This window comes from Schistocerca nitens, chromosome 1, assembly GCF_023898315.1.
Source record: "Schistocerca nitens isolate TAMUIC-IGC-003100 chromosome 1, iqSchNite1.1, whole genome shotgun sequence".
In the NCBI taxonomy this organism is placed as follows: domain Eukaryota; kingdom Metazoa; phylum Arthropoda; class Insecta; order Orthoptera; family Acrididae; genus Schistocerca; species Schistocerca nitens.
The window spans coordinates 834,554,792-834,570,954 of record NC_064614.1 but is presented as its reverse complement, the minus strand read 5'-3'; the positions used below and the strand labels follow the sequence as shown (position 1 = coordinate 834,570,954).

Genomic DNA, 16,163 nt, shown 5'->3' with positions numbered 1-16,163 from the left:
CATCACACAACACACCTGCTCAATCGCACTACTCCAACCAGACTCTTCTCTCGCTGCCCGCTCTCCACATGGCAGAGTTAACACTACCAAAGGTCCTACACACTTTCGTTCTTCACACGACCTATCGATGTATTCGTTCAATAGCATAGTTTTTCCTAGGCAAGACCCAGCGTAAAATACAAATAATATTTACAAAACAAACCAATTATACATCGTTTTATATATATATATATATATATATATATATATATATATATATATATATATATATATATATATATATATATAGACACAGAAATGTTATATCTTCAGGTAACAAAATAAGGAAAAAATTATGGTACAATAGATGGAAATAGGAGGATATGCATTTCCGGCGTTACAAGCTCCCCAATGATATTGACACAGCTATCATCGCGTGCTCTTCTCTGGTGAGCTGCCCCACCGCCTACATTGCCCAGCTCCAGTCAGAGTGCTCTGCTGTTGATGACCTTCATGCTCGCAATGCAGAACTGAACCACTCCATCTCGATGGCTAGGCAGATCCTCACTGATGCACCATGTCTCATAAGCCAACAGTCTAGGCTGTCGTATCTCAACACCAGTGACGTGCCTCCTACAACTCCAGCGTGCTCACTTTCACCCACACCATTGGCATCTCAGGTTGCTGACTCTTGTGTGCTACTGACTCTTGCTCAAGATGTCCCTTTGTCATGTTTGTCAGTCTAAATTAATACTTTTATGAATAGAATGACACACAAAGTTGTCATGACAGATGACTCCCCAGTGTATCATAAAGCATACCATATCCCTCCACACAAATTACACCTTGCTAAGAGTGCAGTGGGTGAACTTCTTCGGGCAGACATTTTTCACCTGCTGGGCAGTAATTGGTCTTCCTCCTTATGGTGAATCCCCAAAAAGAATGGCACAGTGTGCCTTTCTGATGGCTATCATCATCTCAATGTGCGTACCACAATAGATAATTATCCTGTCCGACACATTCAAGACTTCACCAACTACTTAATGGAGCACTTCACTCAACTACTTAGTGGAACACACATTTTCAGTGTTTCTGACTGCCACATGTCATATTTACAAACACCTATGGAACAGAGTAACATACAAAAAACAACCTTGATCACCCCCTTTGGTCTTAAAAAAAATTTGTTACATGCCTTACCACCTCGAAAATGCGGCTCAAACTTGGCAATGTTTCATAGATTCACTTCTCGTTAACTCCTCTTACTGCTATGCATACCTAGATGACATTCTCATTTTCTCCTCCTCTGACGAAGAACATGATCTACACCTGACCATGGTACAGGACTTGCTGGCATGTAACAAAGTCAAGTTTAATCATGATAATTCACAACTTTGGTGCACCTCTGTTCTCCTGTGAGGGTATATGCCCTTCGCAAGATTGGGTCAATTGCATTCGTAACCTACCACTACCAGTGACCTTTTGAAAATCGCACCAGTTTTTGGGGACCATCAATTTTTATAGATGGCAACAGCTATTCGAGCCCCTCTTACTGATGCATTAGCTGGCAAACAAACTTTTAGTAATCGCCAGGTACAGTGGCTTGACAATATGATCAATGCTTTCGAGGATCTCAAAACAGATTTGGAATTTGCTGTCACTCTCGCCCACTCCTTACCATATGCTCACATCTCTATTACAGTGGACGCAAGTGATTTTGCAATAGGTGCAGTTCTTTAACAGCACAACCCAGCCACTCCATTTTTTTCCAAAAAACTATGTATGCCTCAATGTAAGTGGTCGGCTTTTGACAGGGGACTTCTTATAGTGTATGAGGCCATCAAATTTGCAGACACAGAAGGATGGAACATAACAATTTTCATGGATCATCTTCCCCTCATGGACTCTATTCACTATCCTGCCACTGACTTTCCAACATGCAGGTTTCGGCAGATGGATATCACCTGTCAGTATGTGACAGACATCCGATATATCCATGGCTGGGAAAATGTGGTGGATGATTGTCTGTCACATGCCAGTGATATTTCATCTCCTATTAATTTTGACAAATTGGCCTGTGTACAGGACAATGATATCAAACTTCAGAACCTATACCAGCCCTCTTCCACTTCCCTACAGGTAGTTTCTTGCAAACTACTGGGCTTGGTCAGGCTGTTGTGGGGTGATACATCTACGGGTGTCACTCAGCCTGTTGTCCTGGGTGCTTTACAATGCCAAATTTTTGGTGCTTTGCATAATCTTTCACACCCTTGCACTAAGGCTACTATGTGGCTTGTCATGGAACACTTTGTGTTGTCAGGAACAAAGTAGCACTGCCATGTGTGGCTCGCACCTGAGTGCCGTATGTACAGCAAAGTTGGCAGACATATGCAGTGCCCTCTGGGCAAATTTGAGTCCCAAGAAGCTGTTTCTGACATGTGCATGTAGACCTTGTTGGGCTGTTACCAGTGTCTGATGGTTTCAGATATATCTTGCCCATCATCAACCGTGTTCCACAGTGGGTGGAGGTAATCCCTCTTGAAGACATCTGGCGAATTCTGTAGTATGAGCATTTGTATCTTTCTAGATTGTTAGATTCAAGTGCCTTACATTCATGACAACTAATGAGGGTAGGGAGTTTGGATCACTGTTGTTTAACAAACTCTGAATGCTCTGTGGTGTGGATAAATTTTGCTCTACAGCGTACCACCCTCAGAGCAATGGACTTGTCGAGCATTGGCTCAGAACTCTGAATGTGGCTGTCATGTGCCACAGTGGTGAGTGGTTCAACACCTTTCTATGGGTCATGTTAGGAATCCACACAGATTATAAAGCAGACCCCCCCCCCCCCCCCCCCCTGGTGTCACTTGCCAAGGTCCTGTATGGTGAGACATTAATCCCCCCTGCTGAGTTCATTGACAGTGCTGCAACAGTCAACCTACCTGTCCTCCCGACTCTTGTCAAGCATGTCCAGTTGCATGTCGCTGCTATCTGTATGCCTCCTCCATGATTGCATAACTGTCCTCCCAGTTTTCTTGAATTTGGCCCTGAATTGATGTGAGTTTATTATGTTACAGAATGAAACTGTTTTAGTGTTTCTCATGACTTACAATATCCCCCCCCCCCCATCCCTTCTTCTACAGTGTCCTCTTAAAACTACCGACGATGAGACATGCTTTTCTATAAACAATTTTGGTGCCTGTGTGATGAGCTTTCCTTAGAGCTCCAAGATAGATCACTCTTTGTCCTCCACATGAGGGCCACTTCACCCATGGCCACACCCACTGCACATGTAACTATCCTGTGCACAGTTCCTGTTCCAGATGAGGTGGATGTGGCTGGAATAACAGTGACACTTAGCACCAAGGGGATGCTCAATATTCGCTCCTCTCCATGCCAATCCTCCAACACTGCCACCTTCTGTGGCAGTCCAGTTCACATGTGCAGGTTGACTGATCTGTCTTCCTTACTGGATGATGGACTATACCTTCTGTAGTCCACCCTGCATGGACCTCCACTACTCTGCAAGAAACAGTCTACCCATGCCTTCCATTTGCACCAGTGACAGCATGGGTTATCATGCAACCTTGCACTATCAACAACACCTGCTGAGCAGCCTACAACACCCCTGTATTCAACAATGCCCATTGGCACTTTTCCTCTCCCCATTGCTTCACACTCCTGGGGTGGAGCCATGGGGGCTCTCTGTGGCAATCATCAATTGCCAATGACTGGAACAAGAAGTGCTCTAACTTTGGACGGAGTGAGCTTTGGGGAAACATTGTGAATAAAGTTTGTTTGACTGTAAACGTTGGTTATTTTTATCCGGGGACTTGTCAGCATCAATAGGAAACCCCCATATATATTAAAAAGTAGGTATATACCAATGTGCATATTCAGATGCAAAATTGTGTCAAAAATTTCAAAGCAATCAGTGAAGAACTTCTAGAGATTTAAGATTCTGGACAAACCATTTACATTTTTGTTTATATAGGTGTAATTGAAATTTCTAATAGTTCTTCACTGATTCTTTTGAAATTTTGAAAGAACACTGCATTCAGATACATGCATGTTATTATATACCTGTTGGAGCACCATATAGGACACACACACACACACACACACACACACACACACACACACAAACAAACTATTTGAATCCAATGTTGTGTCAAAATTTCAAAGGAATCAGTGAAGAACTTTTATATATTTACGATGCTGAACAAACTGACATTACATTTTTATTTGTATAGATTTATTCTTGAGTTGTCCATGGATCCTTGATGTGAGTTTACTGTTAGGGTGTAGAACATGTTAGATTATTAGAGTAACAACCATATGTAAATTACGCATGTCTGTCCTCTTTTAGAATACTGCTGCGTGATGTGGGATCCTTACCAGATAGGACTGACGGAGTACATCGAAAAAGTTCAAAGAAGGGCTGCACGTTCTGTATTATCGCAAAATGTGGGGGAGAGTGTCACATAAATGATACAGGATTTGGGCTGGAAACCATTAAAAGGAAGGCGTTTTTCATTGTGATGGAATCTTCTCAGGAAATTCCAATCACCAACTTTCTCCTCCGAATGCAAAAATATTTTGTTGACACCGACCTACATAGAGAGGAATGATCACCACAATAAAATAAGGGAAATCAGAGCTCATACAGAAAGATTTAGGTGTTCTTTCTTTTCACGCGCTATACGAGATTGGAATAGTAGAGAATTGTGAAGGTGGTTCGATGAACCCTCTGCCAGGCACTTGAATGTGATTTGCAGAGTATCCATGTAGATGTAGATGTAAATGGTCATAAGGCTTACAGTCTGAATCACATGTAAACAGATTCATGAAAAGTGAGGTCCTAATGCTGAGATAATAACTCAGATAACTGTAGTAATAACACTTCATATGCAACACTCTAATTGAATAATATAAAGCATTCTGCTAAAAAGTGAGACACCAGTGCTGCATAGTAAGTTCATATCATAACTCTTAAAATTAAATGGAGTTCACAAAGTATTACTGAGTAAAAAAAAAATCTGGTAAATAATGGAAAGAGCTATCCAAAAGATAATGTTTTAGCTCTTCTTTTTTGTTTTATTTTAAAGTCTGATGCCCAGTGACTAATTTGACATGAACTAGGTGCAATATTGACAGTATCTATGTCGACCACACCTGACATGGTGTGCACCATTTGTAGCTATGTGGGAGTGGCAGGTATTTAAAACTCCTGCCAGTGCTGCACTGTTTGGGCTCACTTTCTTTCAGTGCTGTCTTCAATTGGGAAGCTGCCATGTCTTTTTAAGTAGCTGCACTCAGAGTTTAGTCATCAGACTCTATGAATTTACAGACTTATCAACCTTAATACAGAAGACTGCAGTGAGGAAATATATCAACATAGCACAATGCTACTAAACATTACTGTGTGTCACTGACTTATTAGTGTGTATCAGCATGCAACGCTAGTTGCGATCATAAATAATGAAAACCTCGTAACTCCATTTTGTTAAATTTTAAAACAGTTTCTTAAAAATAGTATAAGAAATACAGATGAAGTTGCTACATGTGTAACTGTATAGTAGAATCATAGTTATTGACAGATTGTTGGAAGTATAAGGTTTTCACAGACAAATGGAGTTACGAGGTTTCCATTGCCTGCCATCGATTGTTTCTATCAGGAACATTACTTTCTTTATACAGGGTGAACAATAATAAAACTGACAAACTGCAGGTATGGATCCCTGACTGAAAATCAAGGAAAAAAGGTCTTATAAACATGTGTATGGAAATGGGTGGTATGCGTGCAATGACAACAAATTTTCGCAGAATATCGCACAGACCTGCACTGCATCTATGTTGCAACAGATGTTCAAAGTGGCCAGCATGGAATTGCAAGTGACAGGAATAGTAGCAGTTGTCATGCAAAATACACAAATGGATTACATCAGCTTGGTAGGTCACTTTCCTAGAGCTTGTACTAGGATTTGTCTCATCATCCTGTAGAACCCAGTCCTCGAAATCTGTTTTACACACATTCTGCCACCTCCCTGCATGTTTGTCTGTCTAAAAGTACCCATGATCACACAAATGCCCGAAAAGGGCTTTAAATGCGATATGGTCAGTGTCTGTGAGGGTACTTGTTTCAGTATAGCCATGCTGCCTCTTGGTCATTTCCACCTGCTGGGCCATACACAAACACCATCTTGGTACGTTCCTGACTGGAATACTGGATCATTCTGCTGCTTACAGTATGCTCCATCAATAACGCAGCCTGCAACACACAAGGAACATAGGCACATGGTCAGAGGAAGTATAATTCATCAGCACTGTCTACCGTGGCAATGACACATTCTGGACACATGTTCATAGGACCTTTCTTCCTCAATTTACAGTCTGGAATCCATCCCTGCAGTTTGTCAGTTTTATTAATGTTCACCCTGTGTATAACTCAACACCATAGAAGGACCATATAGCATTTCAGTGTTATGTATATCTCAGTTATTAAGTGTACATGTTGTAAATAAACTTACTAATGTATTATCTTTTTGTAGATGTCTGATAGACTTTATTGGCCATCTCAACTACTGACACATCAGACATTCACTGGTGATGAGTCTGGTGCTTAAGTGTGGCAGTTATCAGAAATTCAGAAAACTTTTGGTCATTTTTGTGTAGAATATATTTTACAGTGTCTTTAATTTGTGTAGGAAATGGCAACTCGTGCTGAGCGATCACTCATTGCACTTATTCAGTTTCAGAGCCAACAAATCACTTCTTTGCTGACTGCTATTGACAGATTGATGGATACACAACAAACCCAGCAAACATCAATGACAGAAGCACAGAATGCTAGGGGCCAGGTGCTGCCTCCTCCCTTCTGCTATTTTAATGAAAAATGAGAGTAGTGGACAGGGTACTACCTGCAGCCAGAGTGGAATTTCACAGTATACAAACTATCAAATGAATCATGGCACTCTTTTTTTTCATGGGTAGGAGTGTATATATTTAGGCTGTGTAATAAGCTGTTCCCTCAGTTAGAGCCCAAAATCCTGCCATATGAAGACATTTTTAACACACTAGATGACTTATACATAACTCAGATTCATGTATTGCTACTCATTTCAAAATTTTTTCATACATGTCATCATAATAATCAGTCTTACAAGGAATGAATCTCTGAACTCAATGGAAGACTAGGAAATAGAAATTTAACTGCTCTTGTGGAGCATCATTTCAAGATGAAACACTTTGCGATGGCAGTATTCAAAACTTTGGTGATAACATAATATGGACTGAGATTCTAAAGCATTGCCCCTAGTCTCAATGATGTTCTTGAAGTAACTGAAGTCCAGGAAGTGTAAGCTTTCATGGAACTTAGCTTTTATGTGCCTGTTGTTTCAATGCTGACCACAGATAGGTCACAGTAGCCCATTTCTCATAGCACAAGGCAACAACTGCTACAGGTAACACCATAAACATGGCTTGAGGCACTGAGCTACTTCATCTGCTGGTTCAAACCTTCTGAAATCTTGTGTGAAATATCATGTAACACATTACTACAAAAACTGCTTTTTCCACCATGCAGAATGGCAACACTGTCATAAATCAGGAGACACACAGCAAGAGTGGATGCAAAATAAATGCAGAGTAAATTCAGTTCCACCCAAATCGTGACCTGAGAAAATGGAAATAAATATCGTCTCTCATTCTGAGGCTGCACCAATTACTCCTGGCAAGCAACACAAGAACCATGGACAAAAAGGGAAGAAATCACATTGCAAAATGCAAAACTTGCCACATTTAGTCAGCCCTCCTGAAGTAGATGTAAAGCTAAATGCCTTGTCAATCACTAATCCAACAAGGAAAGTTTATACAAATCAGAACAGATAGTCACTTTCAGAGGACAAACTGCAAACTGTTCATCTCTGAAAATTTGCAATCGATCCATACCATTTCAATTACATACTGGTGCTTCAGTCACACTGATTAATCAAAATACGTATCGACAACTGGGACACCCTTAACTACAGAAATGACACCTGCATCTCATGGCTTACAATGGCAAAAGTAACTCTGTTCTTGGAACATGCATTTTACAAGCAAAATATAGAGACATGGCTACATCAGTGTCTTTCACAGTATTTCAGTCAAGTTCTAGTCCCAGATTTTCTTTTATGGATGCTTTTGATTTATTTGGTTTAGATATTCAGGAGAATGTGCCTGCTATTGATACACAATCTTCCCATGTCAGTATTTTGTGAGTTTGTGTGAAAAATATGGACATTTGTCGACCCACACTGGGACATGTGAAGAATTTTCATGTGCACATTACACTCACAGAGAATGCAAAAGTTTTACCATGTTCATCCAGTACCCCATGCCATTCATGATCAAGTTGCTTATGATCTCAAAATTTTAGAAGAAATTGGAGTTTTGTAAGCCATTTCTGTGAGTCAAAGGGCACCTCCCCTTGTGATCATGAGAAAAATTAATGCAAATATCAGACTTTGTACCGACTTTAAAACTACAGTTAATAGCTAGAGAGTGACTGATTCTTTCCTACTTCCATGTATTGATGGGTTTGTGGATCATTTATTGGATGTGCGATTGTTTTCAAAAATTTATTTAGCTGATGCATATCTTCAGCAGAATTATGTTGGTTAACAGACACATTGGCTTGTATCAATACGAGTAGCTTCCATTTGGGAGCCATTCTGATTCTGCATTATTTCAATGGTTTCTGGAACAAACAATTCTGAAAGTTCCATCCTGCTCAAATTATGTAGACGATGTTATTGCATCCAGACCATAACAGCATTTCAAAAATTTGGAGTCTTTTTCAAGTTTTGACTGATGCAGGATTCAAGCATAATTTACAGAAATGTTCATTTTTCAATGTTGAAATAGAATATATGGGACATTTCATTCATGCCCATGACACTCGTGCCTTGACTAAGCATTTAGAGGACATACAGAGATTTCCTTCTCCTACAAATGTACAGGAACTACAAGCTGGTCTTAGGAAACTGACACACTACATCAAATTCATTCCAAATGCTGTGCAAAAAATCACTCCTGTGCATCACATAAACAGCATTATAATGTTGCTTTTAAATGGACTGGAGAATGCAAACAGTCTTTTCAGAAACTGCATCATGCATTACTTAGTCACCCATCTCTTATGCTTTTCAACCCACAAAATCCAGTAATGCTTGCAGTTGATGCATCATCACGTGGAATAGGGGCAGTTTTATCTCAAAGGTTGCCAACACAAATCACCATGTATAATTAATGTCTAAGACATTGAAGAAATTCCAAGTCAGCTGGAAAATGAAGCTGTAGCCATATTTTATGGAGTCATAAAATTTCATCAATATCTGCAAAGTAGCAAATTTTTCCCTTCAGACTGATCATAAGCCAGTGACTGGTCTTTTTCATCTGATATAAAAAGGTACCTGATTGTACAGCGCAGAAGCTGCAATATTGATCATTGTTTCTTTTCAATCATAAATATGAAATTATTTATCACCCTGTGGCTTAGCATGCAAATGCAAACGCTCTGTCTCACTTACATATGGGAAAAACTCTGTATTTTGACACATCAGAAGTTTCTTTTTATCAAATTGATTATTCTGATTCACAAGCATTGCAAGCTTTTCCCAGTGATTCCCATTGCACAGTCAACTGAAAATGATCAGTTACTAATGCGTTTGCTCAGCTACTGCAATTAGATGGGTTGACCTCATAATCCAAAATCAGTTTTGCAAATACCATCACAACACTACAACATTTCTCTTCAGAATTGTATAACATTATTGCATTCTCCTAATGAAGAAACGTGACTACTGATTCTCACATCTTTGCAACAACACGTGTTGAAACTATTATGTAGAGGATATTTGGAAATCATTAGAACTAGCAACTAATGCACCGGCATTGTTTGTGGCTTACTTGATAACTGGATAAAAGATATTACCACCTGCTGCCACGCATGTGAAAATAACTAGGCAGTTCTACACCAAGTAATTTTCAATTTCCCGTGACCTGACAGTCCTTGGAAACTTATTCATATTGATTTTGCTGGTCCTTTCTGAAACACAAGATGGCTTGTTGTTGTTGATGTATACGGCAAATATCCTTTTGTCATTCCAGTGCATTTGACTACTAGTGCTAGCGCTATCAAAGAACTCATTTCTGTCTTTTGCTTAGAAGGTTTATGACAAACAATTGTTTCAGACAATGGTCCACAATTTTCTTTGTTGGAATTTCAACAATTTTGCCAACAAAATAGAATTCAGCATACAGAAATGGCACCATTCTCTCCACAGTCGAACAATGAAGCCAAATATTTCATTTGTATTTTCATGGCTCAGATGTCCAAATGCAATTCTTTGCACTCAAAGGAAAAAACCTTGTTGTTTCTGAGCACCCGTTGAGCTATGCTTGTCATGATGCTTCATCAACAGAACTCTTAACAGTCATTGTCACTACAATCTGCTGCATCATTTCACCCTCACTACTCTGTTTCCAGTGCTAACTTCACAACAAAGTTCTGCGTGAAGGACACAGTTTTATACTGTGTATAGCACAAACCTCACAACTGTGTTCTGGCAGCTTCACTCAGATGTCTAGCTGTGCTCATTATATCACTTGGGGTGCACTGGGCACCCATCAATGGCACCACAACCAATTTTGTTTCTGTGATAATAGTGATCCTGCCTTAGTTTTTTTTTCCAGACATTCTTTTTGCAAACTAGTCTGCTGTCCCTGCTGATCCTCCGACGACTCTGCTATGGAGATAGACACCTGCCTATCTATGCTGCTGTCTGACCTGTGCATCTGCTGCCACAGCCACTGCACCCGTCGGTCACTATGGCAGCAATTGTGCATCACCCATAGAGCCGTCTGCGTCCTCAGCAGTGCCAATTCTATACGCACCTGTACTTTTGGGTGGACATCCTACTTCCAGTTGCTAGATAGATGTTCCTGGTGTTCTGCAAGATGAATGTCAGGAAGTGGATTGGTTGGCACCATCTGCCATTGCACCACAGCCAACCTCACCAGGAGCACAATGGGACAAACCTCCCACCTTCTCATCGCTTGCACCCATGCCATATGATGACGGTGCACTATTATGTGGGAGGAGGAATATGGTATTGAAGGAATCTTCTTCGACCACACCATACATGCTGCTCACAGCTACACAGGTTATGACATATTTAAATCCCCTGCCAGTGCACCACCATGGGAGCTAGCTCTTCCATCTCTCGCTGCCTTCGATGGGGGACGCCATGCATACATTCCACCATAGGATGCTAAGTTCACATGGTCTCACTACCTGTGACTCTGATTGACTGACATATGTTTCTAACTTAGAGCTCTATTGCCAGCCTGAATGAATCTACAGACTTATCAATCTTAGTATGGAAGGCACCAATGAGGAAATATATTGACGCAGCAGAATGCTACTAAATATTACTGTGTCACTGCCTTATTAGATTGTATCAGCATTCAAGACTAATTGTTTCTATCAAGAACACCACTTTTATTGTATAAAACTCAGCATCTCAGAAGGACCTTCAGCATTTCACAGTTATGTACACTGATCAGCCAGAACATTATGACCACATGCGCTGGTAAGTCCATCTGTGGCATGGATAACAGTAGTGACGTGCCATGGCATGGAAACAATAAGGCCTTGGTAGGTCACTGGAGGGAGTTGGAATCACATCTGCACATACAAGTCACCTAATACCTGTAAATTGTGGGGAGAGGGACAATGAGCTCTGACGCCGCCTTCAGTCACATCCCGGATGTGTTGATTGGCTTCAGATCTGGTGAGTTGTGGGCCAACACATCAATTGGAACTTGCCACTATGTTCCTTCAACCACTTCATCACACTCCTGGCCTTGTGGAATGGTGTGTTATAGTGCTGAAAAATACCACTGCCATCAGGTAACATGATGGTCATGAAGAGGTGTATGTGGTCTTCAACCAATGTACGATACTCCTAGGCCTTCATAGTGCCTTGCACAAGCTCCACTTGGTCCATGAATGCCCCCAGAGCATAATGGAGCTGCCACCAGTTTGTCTCTCTCCCACAGTACAGGTGTCAAGGAGCTGTTCCTCTAGAAGATGACAGAATCCCACTCTCCCATCAGCATGAGGAAGAAGGTTATCAGGATTATAAGACCATGCAGTGCTCTGACAGTGTGGCAATGTCCAGTGCCAATGGCCATGTGCCCATTCCACTTGTAACTATATATGACGGTAGTATCTGTTCCCGAAAGAACAGTTACCGTGGATGACCATGCAGCTTTGCTAGAAATGAAATGATAATTAAATAGACACCCTAGCTGCAAACAGGCGTTGATGTACTTCATTGGGGACATGTTGAAAATGTGTGCCCCGACCGGGACTCGAACCCGGGATCTTCTGCTTACATGGCAGACGCTCTATCCATCTGAGCCACCGCAGGCACAGAGGATAGTGCGTCTGCAGGGACTTATCCCTTGCACGCTCCCCGTGAGATCCACATTCCCAATATGTCCACACCACTACATTTGTAGTGCGCCTAATAGATGTTTGCCCATCATACTCATTACTCGTGGCAGATTAATCTACCAAGTCCTGTACAAGTTCGGGCATAGTGTGTGCTAAGTATCTGTGGAAGTTCTGTTAATATCTTGATATGTTCCCTACAAATGTACATATTCTATGTGATGATGGAGCTGATAATGGCAAAAATTATTTCCATTTGTAACCATCTATTCTGTATACTTTCATATAGCAACTAAATCTGCTCAACAAGGTTGACACTATTACACACCTCACTTACTCTTTACACAGACTGTCAACTTTCTAGTGTTACGACACTAACATCAGACTGAATGAACAGTATGTAACCCAGTTATTCCTAAAAAGTATGGCATTATGGAGTGAGGCTGCAACACTGAGATACTAATTTATCTCAGGAGATAACAAGATAATAGCATCATTGATGATTGTCAAACATTTTTAATCATGCCTCTCAGAGTGCCATTTATGTAGTAAAACATGTTTGTTTTATGACTTGGCTGAATTGCAATTATTGTCACTGGATCTATGTTTATTTAATAAAATTATTTTGGTGATACTTTTTTATGAATGATCTCCAGAGGATGTCTTCATGTGATACAATAATTTTTATTTCAGATCACTGAAGAGAAAAATACGAGCAGAGGAACTCTTACAGTCTGCGTCATTACCTCCATCCATGGCTGCTAGAGAACAGTTAGAAAAAGATTTGAAGCATATTAGAGCTCAGAGGGAAGATTATTCAGACAGTTTGGATATTGACAGAAGAATAAAAAATAAACAAAAGATTCCAAATTACAAAAAACTGCATGATAAAATGAGGAGAGAATTAGAACACAGATTTGATGAGAATATTACCACAAGCCCTCATGAATTTCGTCTGCAGACTGCAAACATCCAAGGGAAGCGGGTAAAGTGTCTAATTATGTCAGGAATGCAGGATGAAATGCACTCATCTCTTTCTTAAGGGCAAAGTTTAATTGTGAAATTTAATGTTCCTCATGAATGTAATTGTACATAAATAATTAAATGTTTTGTTCGCTTATGGTGAAATATTCTTGCATTTCAGTCAAAACTACATTCACCCCCATCAGATAACAGCAGTGTATCACCATATGGCATTCGACTCTCAGCTGAAAAGGAGAAACCTAGACCACATTCTGCACTGAGTGTAATGGTAAACAGAAACAATCTAGCAGCCATTCTACGAATACAGTCTGCAAGGTAATTACTTTTCAGAGAGAGACTAAGAAGATAAACCTGAAACTATCATAGGTGACTTTAATAATGCTGGTTTGTTGAATTGCTTCATACAGTTGACTGGCTAACTGCATGTCTCAAACAACATATATCTAAAAACTTGAATGAAGTGGAACATATTTTAGAGACCTACTTAAACATGGCTGCATGTGACCATGGGCCAGTTTATGTTTAGTTTCAATTTGTCACATGATTGTGTTCCCACCTTCCATCACAATGGATGATTTCAATATCCTATACATTGTTTAGTTATAATTTTATTCTGGTTTTTGATACCATGTTTAACATGTGCAGAATGTGCACGTGGAAGGAAAAAGAGCCATTTGAGCAAGGCAGGACAGTAAAGCTTTTTGTTATGGAAAAAATAAAGAATCAAATATGAACATGAGCCTGGTACATTTTCATAAGCAACACACCACAAACTGGGACATATTAAATGTAATTTTTCTGTGCTTATGCATGCGGCTTAAAAAGCAACAGTTGTCCACACAAACACTTAAAAGGAGAAGACTCCACAGTGTTCATGATTTTTGTCTTTACAAGTTAAAGAAGAATTTTGCAGTGGCACAAGACTTAGTAACACTGAATAAGTAGCTATAATTTTCTATCTTCTTTATGTATGCCTGGTGAGAACTCAATGTTTCTGCTTTTTGGTGAGTGCTCCCCTTTACTCTTAAAGTATTTATAGAAATAAGTAGTTAAATAGGCATTGTGATGATATAATAAATCATTCCCTTCAAGGATAAGAACTGTGTGCTTTTTAGCAGAAAAAATCATGTAGGTTCCTCTAGTGGACAACAACAATATTTTTTTAGGACAGTTAGTACACAACAGTTTTAAACTAGAAAGTTCCATGCTGTGTAATTCTTATGGGCCTCATAAAGACTGAGATTCACAAGTGACAAATACAGTCATACCATGTTTATCTGGCTCCCATGAATGGATATCTCCAGTTCATCTCAATGAATGATTATTGTTATCATTATTATTATTTAATACAGTAACTGGGCAGTAGTTGATACTCCAGAAGTTGTAGTGACAAAAATTGACTATGATAGTGATAAGAATGACATCATAGAGCAGATGACTGTAATGTCCATGGAAAAAAAAGTTAGAGGCACTGCATAGGACAGGAAAAGGATGCATACTGAGAAACATTACTGCTGAATTAGGTGTTGGAACATCAGTGGCATCAGATTGAAAGAATAACCAGAAAGAAATTGAAGACTTTTAGTTCAAAATGATGACAAATAACAATGTAGAGTATCACAGGACAACCAAAAAAGGATAGAATGTGGCATTCCAGGCACTATATTTCAGGAAAAGTGATGAGTTTAAACAAGAAACTTTTTAATGATGATTCTAACTTCACAGCCAGCCAGGGTTAGTTACAACAGTATAAAGATCAACATAGATCAAACAATGGAGAATCCAGGATGGAATGTAACATTACAAGAGAAGTAAAGTTGCTACTCACCATATAGCAGAGATGGTGAGTCGCGATAGGCACAATAAAAAGATCCACACACTCATAACTTTCAGCCATTAAGCCTTTGTGAGCAGTAGACACACATACACACACGCACACACACACTCACGCAAACGCAACTTGCACACATGTCTGCAGTCTCAGAGAGCTGAAACTATACTGCGAGCAGCAGCACCAATGCATGATGGGAGTGGCGACTGGGTGGGGGTAAGGAGGAGGCGGGGGCAGGGAGGGGGAGGAATAGTATGGTGGGAGTGGTGGACAGTGAAGTGTTGCAGTTTGGATGGAGAGCAGGAGAGAAGGTGCGGAGGGTGGAGGGGATAAGTAGCGGAAAGGAGAGGAATAAAAACAAAAAGAATTTAAAAGACTGGGTGTGATGGTGAAATGACAGCTGTGTAGTGCTGGAATGGGAACAGGGAGGGGGTTGGATGGGTGAGGACAGTGACTAACAAAGGTTGAGGCCAGGAGGGTTACAGGAACGTAGGATGTACTGCAGGGAAAGTTCCCACCTGGGCAACTCAGAAAAGCTGGTGTTGGTGGGAAGGATCCATGTGGCACAGGCTGTGGAGCAGTCATTGAGATGAGGGGTATCATGTTTGGCAGCGTGTTCAGTGACCATCATGCCCTGAAATGAGAAAAGTCCTACCCACTTTCCTTCCCACCCCTCCTACCGTGGTATTCCACCATCCACCAAACTTACATAATATACTCGTCCATCCTTACACAACCCCTGCTCCAAATCCCTTACCTCATGGCTCAGACCCCTGTAATAGACCTAGATACAAGACCTGTCCCATACATCCTCCTACCACCACCTACTCCAGTCTGGTCACTAACATCACCTATCCCATCAAAGGC

General features: G+C 40.5%; 1 protein-coding gene and 1 non-coding gene across 2 annotated transcripts in view; one reads left to right on the top strand and one right to left on the bottom strand.

Moving 5' to 3' along the window:
* LOC126207900 (protein FAM161A-like) overlaps positions 1–16,163 on the top strand; it is a 216,266-nt gene that overhangs the window by 120,194 nt on the left and 79,909 nt on the right. The window contains exons 4-5 of the mRNA XM_049938884.1: positions 13,175–13,466; positions 13,626–13,780. Of these exons, the coding sequence (XP_049794841.1) occupies positions 13,175–13,466; positions 13,626–13,780 (447 nt within the window). The remainder of the gene's footprint in view (positions 1–13,174; positions 13,467–13,625; positions 13,781–16,163) is intronic.
* Trnat-ugu (transfer RNA threonine (anticodon UGU)) lies at positions 12,385–12,459 on the bottom strand. Its single transcript has one exon. It is a non-coding gene; the product is annotated as a tRNA-Thr (tRNA).